The 9,644-nt window shown below is 40.5% G+C and overlaps 1 protein-coding gene across 1 annotated transcript in view; it reads left to right on the forward strand.

The window, feature by feature from the left end:
* The window catches only part of MLANA (melan-A), a 15,444-nt gene extending 8,497 nt beyond the window's left edge, over positions 1-6,947 (forward strand). Inside the window, exons 4-5 of the mRNA XM_006742277.3 lie at positions 4,888-5,001; positions 6,707-6,947. Coding sequence (XP_006742340.1) covers positions 4,888-5,001; positions 6,707-6,775 — 183 coding nt within the window. The 3' untranslated portion in view covers positions 6,776-6,947. The remainder of the gene's footprint in view (positions 1-4,887; positions 5,002-6,706) is intronic.
* Positions 6,948-9,644: the final 2,697 nt, after the last annotated feature.

The following is a 9,644-nucleotide window of genomic DNA, read 5'->3' on the forward strand; positions in this document are numbered from 1 at the left end:
GATCTGACATTGTACTAATGTCCATATTGAATAGGTCCCTGGCAGTTGGTACTACCTCTTGTTCTTTTTGTTGAGGTAATTTTTTCATCTTGTCATTTTGTCCAGAGGAGAATAGATGAATGAGAGAACAAAATGCTAACAGGGTAACAACGTCCCCAGAAAATATACTCTAAACAAATCAGAAAAGACCTGAAGCCAGGGTAAAAGAACGGGAAAGAAAGAAGAAAGAAAAAAAGAAAAAGATAAAAACAAACAAAAACAGAACAAAACCAAAAAAAACCAGAATATGATCAAATATGATCAGGCTGGTGCATAGATCAGTGCCACACACTAGATTTGGGGTGTATTTTGGTCTGTTAGAAGAATGTGCCTCCCAAAATTTTAAAGAAAGAAAAACTTATATATGTACAAAAATGTGTTGATTCAATGACGGGATGGAATATGACTCTAAAGATGAAAATTATAAAAAATTTTATAAAAGGAATTGACAAGATAAAAAGTTGTTTGAAAAAAGAAAGAAGAGGATTTAAAAAAAAAAGAAAAAGAAAAAAAAGGGAGAGGATGTGATCAGACAGGAGACTAGAACAAAGCCACACTCTAGAGATTTAGGGTATATTTTGATCTGTTAGAAGAAAGTATCTCAAAATTTTAAAGAGAGAACTACTTATATATATATATATGCCAAAAATAAGGGTAACTACTATGAAGGGATAGAATATGACTCTAGAAACAAAAAATAAAAATGTTTTTAAAAGGGATTGATAAGATGCTGGTTGAAAAAGGGAAAAAGAAAAATTAAAAAAAAAAGTTAAAGAAAAAAAACTCCCTTTGAAAGACTAAAGAATCATGGTAAAAAAGCCATGGATTCCATGTGCATTATTCCCCTAGCGCTGGAGTTCTGCAGTTCTCATTGATCCATAAACTTGGTCTTGGCTGGCTGTTCTTGCTGATCTTCTGGGGAGGGGCCTGTTGCCATGGTTCCCAAATGTCTTTGCCGGAGGTGGAATTGCCCTGCCCTTGCCGGTCCGGACTAAGTAATCTGCTCGGGTTTGCTCTTGGGAGCTTTTGTTCCCTGCAAGCTTTCCGTCCAGCTTTGGCGGACTAGAGTGAAAATGGCGGCCTCCCAATCTCTGCCCTGGAGGAGCGGAGAACTCGGGGTCCCGCTCCTCAGTGAGCCCCCAGAGAAAAGCAGTCATCACTCCCGTCTCCCCGCTCTCCGCTGCAGTCCGTGCTCTCCTGGCCTGTGACTGAGCATTTCTATCTCTGGCACACGACCCCGTGCAGAGTCTCCAAACCCAGCAGATCCCTGTGGTGCACTCCCGCGTGCTCCTCCCGGAGGAGGAAGGGGAGTCTCCCCGGATCTGCCGCTTGTTGGGTCCCTGCTGGAGGAGCAGTGGCCCGACTCTGCCGCAGATCACGGTTTATGGCAACCCGGAGCTGAGAGCCCGCTCCTCTGCTCCCTCTCTGCAGTTGGCTTCCCCGCTTCGATACCTGGGACCTCTGCCACACTCAGGCACCCCCCGGTCTTTCTGTGACCCTGAGGGCCCTGAGACCACACTGTCCCGCGAGGGTTCCCCCCTCCCCCCCCCGCTTAGCCCCTGGAGCGTCATCCCTCAGCGGTGCCGACTTCTAAAAGTTCCGATTTTGTGCTCTGTGGCTCTATCACTTGCCAGAAGTGGCCGACAGAGGCCCCTCCCCTGCCATCTATCCTCCCGAATATCACCTTGGATTCACTTCTCCGCACGTCCTACCTTCCAGAAAGTGGTCGCTTTTCTGTTCAGAGTTGCTGCTATTCTTTTCTTCGCTCTCCTGTTGAGTTCGTGGATGTTCAGAATGGTTTGATCCCTATCCAGCTGAATTCCTGGGACCAGACAAAATCCAGGTCTCCTACTCCTCCACCATCTTGCTCCACCCCCTCGAGATGGAGCTGTGTTTAAATTCTCTGGTTCCCATAGCGTCTAAAAATGCTGTCATTTATTTTTAAATTAATATTAAAATTTTGTTTTGAGACTTTCACATGTCCTGAAAAGCTGGGTTGAGAATCAGTAGTCTAAGAAATTTATGCAAAATTATGTACAATAGCGCACTAAGTAGTGCATTTAATTGCTTAATTACCTCCCTGCCTCTCTTTGGAGATTTTTTTTTCATTTTATTTTGTTTTGTTTTTTTTAATTAATTAATTAATTAATTAATTTATTAGGCTCCACACCCAATGAGGAGGATTCTTTTGATTTCAAAACCAAAGGACATAGGGGTGCCTGGGTGGCTCAGCTGGTTCAGTGTCTGACTTTTGACCTCAGCTCAGTTCTTGATCTCAGGGTCAGGAGTTCAAGCCCTACATTGGGCTCTACACTGGGTATGGAGCCTACTTAAAAAAATAATACTTGTAAGCCAAAGGATATGTGACAATAAATGCAAGCTTCAGATACCTGAGTTAGTCCACCTTTAGCAACCTGTTTTAAGCTTTGAAAAATTTACTCACCCACTTTAATTGGCCATTGAATGGTAGCAAAGTTGGTTGGAATTAAGATTTCTTAAAATGTTTCCACTGACACAATTCTCTTTAGCCCTGAAAAACATCTTTTGAACGGAAAGACTGCTTTTTGAGGCAACTTGTTTCAGCAGGAAATGATTTGTAAGGGGATTAAAGTTGTTTTTGTGTTTACCAACTTTATCCTTTCACTTAGAAGTTTAGGACATAATGCTTTTTGATTCTTGGAGAAGAATTTTGAATTCCCTGCTGACAGCTCAGTTTATACTCATTTCTCATATGTTGTGTTTCTCAATGCATGGTCGGGAGCCCCTGTACTCAAATCTCCAGGAGCTCTTGCTAAAATGCAGATTCTGGGACCCTCTCTCAAGGTGAGACCCAGGAAGCTGCCTTTTAAAATGCATGCTGAAGTTTGAATGCAAATGCAGAGAACTGGCAGTGAGCTGGGGGAGTAGATCATGCTCCTATCCTATGGCAGGTGAGAAATTTATAAATAAGAAAACGAGGGGTGCCTGGGTGGCTCAGTTGGTTAAGCGACTGCCTTCGGCTCAGGTCATGGTCCCGGAGTCCTGGGATCGAGTCCCACATCGGGCTCCCGGCTCAGCGGGGAGCCTGCTTCTCCCTCTGACCCTCTCCCCTCTCATGCTGTTTCTCTCTCTCTCTCTCTCAAATAAATAAATAAATAAAATCTTAAAAAAAAAAAAGAAAACGAGTAGAAGTGATAATTGAGGTAAAGGGAGAAAATGCATTAAATACCTTACCTGCAGCATATTGCTGGGAGTTGAGGAGAGATGCAGAAACTTCCTGCATCCTTACATCAAGATTAGGGCCCTTGTGCATATATTCTTCCAGGGGGGTAGCATCAATAATAATTTCAGACTAGAGTTAAGGAAAACCACTTCTTTACAGTCTGCAGACTGTGTTGTTATCAGGCCCAATCCATGTCTGGCTTCACCTCATTGATGTTCCAAACACTTCTCCCTGAGAAACCTACCTTGATGCCCTCTTCCAACCTAGTAGACCCCAATGATCAGTCACAATCTGCAGAAAAGGCTGAAGAGCTGCTCAGCATCTGCACAGCCTCCTTTTCTATGGCCCCTACTTGGCCCCTCTGACCCCTATGCATTATCTGCCCAGTCCTTCTAAGGATCCGAGTATAGCTGGGTCACCCAGGTGCAGGCAGTGCTTTGTGTGCAGAGCAGTGGTTCTCCATGTCGCCCTGGATCAGCAGTTTTGACAGTATCATCTGGGAACTTGTTAGAAATGCAAATTAGGGGCGTCACCCTAGATCTGTTGTGTCAGAAATTCTGGATGTGGGCCCAGCAATCTGTGTTTAACAAGCCCTCAGGTGATACTGATGCATGCTAAAGTTTGAGAACCACCACTGTGGAGAATTTAACAATAATAATAAAAGAAACTAAAAGTTAGTCTTTTTATTATCACAATGTGCCAGCAATTTTAAACTATGTCAGTGATGAAATACTCCACCTCACCATGGTGGACAACTCCTGAAGTCCCCACTAGGGTATGTGTCTCTGTCCTGTACAATCTGTTGTCATTCTATTCTAGGGATGGAGAATATCACCCCTAAACCTATGCAAAGCACCAAACTAAGCTTTCACCCACCCCTCCCCACAATAACTCAGGGTGCATAACTTAGCCTTGGATTGACTTATCATGTTGCAACTTGACTTGGAAGCTCAGGCTACAACCACAACATTTCTACCACAACATATGCATTCGTAGTGTTTAAATATTTTGCTGTCATTATGGAAAAGGCAGAAATAGGCAGTGTGTCCCTGCTGCCAAGTTTCTCCTATGCTTGCCCTAAGATACCTCACTAATTTGATCACCTCCACTTGCAATCATTCTCTGAGGTTCTGGGGCACCTTTGTAGCTCAGTCAGTTACGCATCTGCCTTTGGCTCAGGTCATGATCTCAGGGTCCTGGGGTCAGGCCCTGCATCAGGCTCCCTGCTCAGCAAGGAGTCTGCTTCTCCCTCTCCCTCTGCCCGTAACCCCCTTCATGCACTCTCTCTCAAAGGGATAACAAAATCTTTTAAAAAGATCATTCTCGGAGGTTCATTGTTCAGATTAATTCTTTTTCTCCTTCCCTTCAGAAATATTCAATGACTAACTAATGGGTGTCAGGCACTGTACTAAGTGCTTTATCTTTAGTTTTAATTCCTACAACTCTTGAAAGGTAGGTGGTATTATCTTCATTATTACAGATAGGATTCAGAGAGGTAAAGTGACTAGCCTGAGGACACATTGCAGGTAAATGGCAGAACCAAGATTAAAACCTATTCTTAAAAATAACTTCAGCTTTCTTCTCTTTTCTTACTGAACTGAATTCTTTTTTTCTCACCCACTGACCTTCATGCATTCACATTTCAGGACAAAAATATTCATGCTGGCACTCAAAGTACCTTAACAGGAAGATGTCCATTTGAGAGGTTTGGTCACCAGGACAGCAAATTCCCGTTTCAAGAGAATAACTGTGAATCTGTGGTAGGTTGAGATCCTGCATTTCAGTGTTTATTATACAGCTGCTTTTAACTCAAAGGAATAAAATTATTCCAATTTAAAGAGCAAGAGCAATGTGAAAATACTTGATGCTACTAAACTGTACATTTAAAAATGGTTAAAATGGTAAATTTTGTTATGTATATTTTATAATAAAAAATAAACAATAACAAAGATTAAAAAACAGGGACGCACAGAGATTTTCTTTTTCTTTTTTATTTATTTAACAGAGAGAGAGAGAGAGAGCACAAGTAGGCAGAGCGGCAGACAGAGGGAGAGGGAGAAGCAGGCTCTCCGCCGAGCAGGGAGCCCGATGCGGGGCTCGATCCCAGTACCCTGGGATCATGACCTGAGCCAAAGGCAGCCGCTTAACCAACTGAGCCACCCAGGCGCCCCCGCACAGAGATTTTTTTTTTTTTTTTAAGATTTTATTCATTTATTTGAGACAGAGAGAATGAGAGACAGAGAGCATGAGAGGGAGGAGGGTCAGAGGGAGAAGCAGACTCCCCACCGAGCAGGGAGTCCGATGCGGGACTCGATCCCGGGACTCCAGGATCATGACCTGAGCCGAAGGCAGTCGCCCAACCGACTGAGCCACCCAGGCGCCCCGCACAGAGATTTTCTTAAATTGTGTCCTCTCATACCCAGATTTTCCAGGATCAATGATGAAATCCCTACATGTAAGATCCAAAGGAAGAACTTGATTCTGGATACAATACTTTTTGTCTTATGTCTTTAGTATATTTGCCTTTTTCTGAATGTAGATATATATAAGGGAGGGGAAAAAAGCATCTGTGATTAATTGTATAAGCTGTTCAGTCCAACAGGGTAGCTGCTGGCCACATGTGGCTATTGAGTAATTTGAATTAAAATTTTCTAATACATACCAGATTTCAAAGATTTGGTACGAGGAAAAGAATATAAATAATTCATTAATGATTTTTATATCAATTACATGTTGAAATGATAATATTTTGATATGTGGGATTAAATAAACTGTATTATGAAGATTAATTTTACCCGTTTCTTTTTATTTTTGTAATGCACCTACTAGAAACTTTAAAACCACGTATGTGTTATACTCTATTTCTACTGGCCGGCATTGGTACAGATGCAGTATATCATAATGGTTTAAAGAACAGACTCTGGAGCCAAATTACTGAGAAGTTTATGACCTTGGACAAGTAACTTGACTTCCCTGTAACTCAGTTTTCCAACATATAACATGAAAACAATGAAAATACTCCTAGAATTGTTGTGAGCATTAAATGAAGGCCTAACACATTTGTGCTGTATTGACAATAGCACTGGTCTTTAGACACAACTACAAGGATCTATCTATGTGGTATCAATGTAATGTATATTAGTGACTTTAAACAGCGTTCAAGAATTCACCAGTTAGGGCTTGGGACTTCTACTGACAAGGATAATGAAGGTATAAATAAGTTTTTGAGATTTGGGGAAGGCTGTTAGCTCTATTTTTTACTCCTCCCCTCCCCCCAATGTTTCAACATACACACTTGTGAAATTTAACAATGATTATCTTGTTGGGTGGGAATTAAATGTGGGCACTTACAAGTTTCAGTCCAGAGAAGTAGTATAAATATGATGCTGACCACTAACTTTACCCCTCTCCCAGAAACCTATGCACTGTTGCCAAGCCCATACTCTCCCTTTCTCATTCTCACAGGTTCCCAGTGCTCCACCTGCCTATGAGAAACTCTCTGAAGAACAGTCACCACCACCTTATTCACCGTGAGAATGCTGAGAGATGATGAAATGATTTCCTTTACACTTTTGCTGGAATTTAATATGGACATCTAATGTTCTGCTTCAGAATACTGTAGAAACAGTGTACATCACCTGGCAATACTAATTGAGGGAATGATGAGAAATCTTAAAATGGAAAAAACTTTGTCAATAAACATTGTAATGCCTGATACTATTTGTGCTAGTAGTAATTCTAATAAATTTATGGTGTTATTTTCTGAGACAGAGTTCAAGTGTGTGTTCTGGGACCATTCAATTTCTTTTTAGTTGAAATTTGGCTAATACCTAACAAACTACTATTCTGATTTTTGAAGAAGCAACCTTTTGACCAACATGAACTTTTTTTTTTTTTTAAAGATTTTATTTATTTATTTGAGAGAGAGAGAATGAGAGAGAGCGAGTACATGAGAGGGGGGAGGGTCAGAGGGAGAAGCAGACTCCCTGCCGAGCAGGGAGCCCGATGCGGGACTCGATCCTGGGACTCCAGGATCATGACCTGAGCTGAAGGCAGTCGCTCAACCAACTGAGCCACCCAGGCGCCCGACCAACATGAACTCTTAACAGAATTGTTGCAGATGAGTCTGTGCCATGAAGTGCTCACAAAGGATACCTTTATAGGTTTAAGACAAAGAGCTGATTGACTTACCAAATTATAGTCAGATTCATCTTGATTAGGAAAGTGTCAGTAATGTCTGTGTTCTAAAATTTCATGATGCTAAAATAACACATTGCAGAGATCCTATATCTTGAGTAATACATATAATACAGTTTTAATTACATTTCACTTCAAGACTCAATGCTATCACAATTAATGACAAAATGCTTTTGTTAAACCAGAAGGTTGTGTAAGGTAGTTTGGTTGATGTCTTGCCTAAAATGTTCCAATGGCAATTTAGCTTCTTTGGGCTGCCAAAGCCCTCTCAAAAAAACATATAGAAGTAATCATAAAGGATCAAAGATTCTAGAATGGTGTGGAATGGTGGAATGGCGCATTACAACATTAAAATTTTTTTGTTGACAATTACATATCACCTATACTATTATTTATCTAATATTTATTCTTTCAGTCAACTCATTTAAAAATTTTTTTGGCTAAATTATCACCACCCTAAATGGAAAATCAGGATCATCTTCCATAAGTAGAAGATAACCATAAAAAAGAAGATAATAAAAGTATTTTTATTCAGACCTAGAAGGATACTGATGATCACGGAAGGCTGAGACCTGCTTTTTTTATTTAAGAAGGAAATTAGCAAGAAACAAAGAGCTTTCTTGCAAGAGAAAGAAATTACTTTCTTGCTATGTGACTCAGTGTTATTTAATGCTGAGTCAGTAAACCACCTAAAATCATCTTGTTTCATCAGAAACACCAGTGTAGCATAACTGCTTCATTTTCTACCCAAGACAAGATTGCACTGAAGAGGAAAAACACTGAATAAACAGACTTATACACATTGAAAAAAGTCACTGAAATACTGAAATACCTCCCTACGGTTCCTTATTCTGTCCAGTCTTATCACTTAAAACAAGCCCTCTCCCTTTTCAACTAATAAATGAATTCTAAAGTAAACTTCAACAGAATTTGGCCAGCTCCTTTCCTCATCACAAGTCCTAGTCTAAGCCTCAATCCTCCACATCTATAGAACGTATGGCTTGGGTCGCCTGAGTGGCTGCAGTCAGCATTTTCTCCTTGACCAAATGTACTGGACAAATAATATCACTTATACACTCTCTATTTGTGCAGTAAGCAGAGCAAAGTTAGAGAGTTTTGTTTTATAGAGCCTGGCCTTCCCTCCTCCTCCTGCTCTGCACTAGCCTTCGGATAGTGTTGTCTGATGCTTGAGACAAGGCCCAAGTCTCTATGTGTTTCCACAGGAAATTCTGTACTGCCTCCTTGGTTTTTTTTTTTTTTTTTACAGTTAACTGAGCAGACATACTTTAAGGAGAAAAAGAAAAAAGAAGATCCATCCCAAAGATACTCTGCCTGGGGTTAAAGTAGGTGAAGAGACTAGACTGATTACACAAACCAATGAAGCCCTCAAGTCACCTCCAGTGAAGACCAGTCCTCTGAAATCATAAACACTGAATTTTGTAGCACTTATAAATATCTGGACTGGTCCACCCATCACTTGAGAAAAAAAACCAGAAGTGAGTCCCCTAAACTTTCATTTTCATGGCTTGACTTTAAAGACAGACACGGTCACTTGAAGATGCAGCAAAATCCCCTCAATCTCAAGTGACTGATGCCAAAACATCTTAAGAGCATCTCAGAAGAACATCCCTCAGAACATCCCTCATGATTGGTTTGGATAAAAACACTCAATTTTAAGAAAGCCTAAAACTGTTATTCTAAGAAGCTGTGCAATGGAAGAAAAGTGTGGGGAATGAAGGAACAGAAAACAATGCTTGACAATTTGAAAACACAAATGAAAGAGGCTTTAAATTATAAAAAGAGCCTGTTAAAATCTCTAAAACCACACTGAAGAGAAGTTTGCTTGCTCTCTTTAGAGACGATTATGTGGATGATGGCAACTTGGAATTAGACAAAGAGAAAATCAGAAAACTGAGAATCCCTGGACTGCCAATTAGAAGTCAATTTGAAGAAATACACTGATGCTGTTAATTTTTTCTTAATAAGGCTTGAAGGAGAAAAACAAGGACAACTTAAAAAGTGAAGGAAAATAAATGAATCAATCACTTTTAATTCAAATGAGGGGTCTCCAAAATGAACAAAAATCTTTGCAGTCTAAAAATACTGCTTGAAATTCAAATTAAAAAACTTCAGTTACAACTTCAAATAATGCTGAACTGCAAGAACATGTAACGCATATCTGCAGAAAATCCATCAAGGAGAGAAT

The sequence above is a fragment of the Leptonychotes weddellii genome, chromosome 14 (assembly GCF_054177405.1).
Source record: "Leptonychotes weddellii isolate Sample4059 chromosome 14, ASM5417740v2, whole genome shotgun sequence".
NCBI classification, from domain to species: domain Eukaryota; kingdom Metazoa; phylum Chordata; class Mammalia; order Carnivora; family Phocidae; genus Leptonychotes; species Leptonychotes weddellii.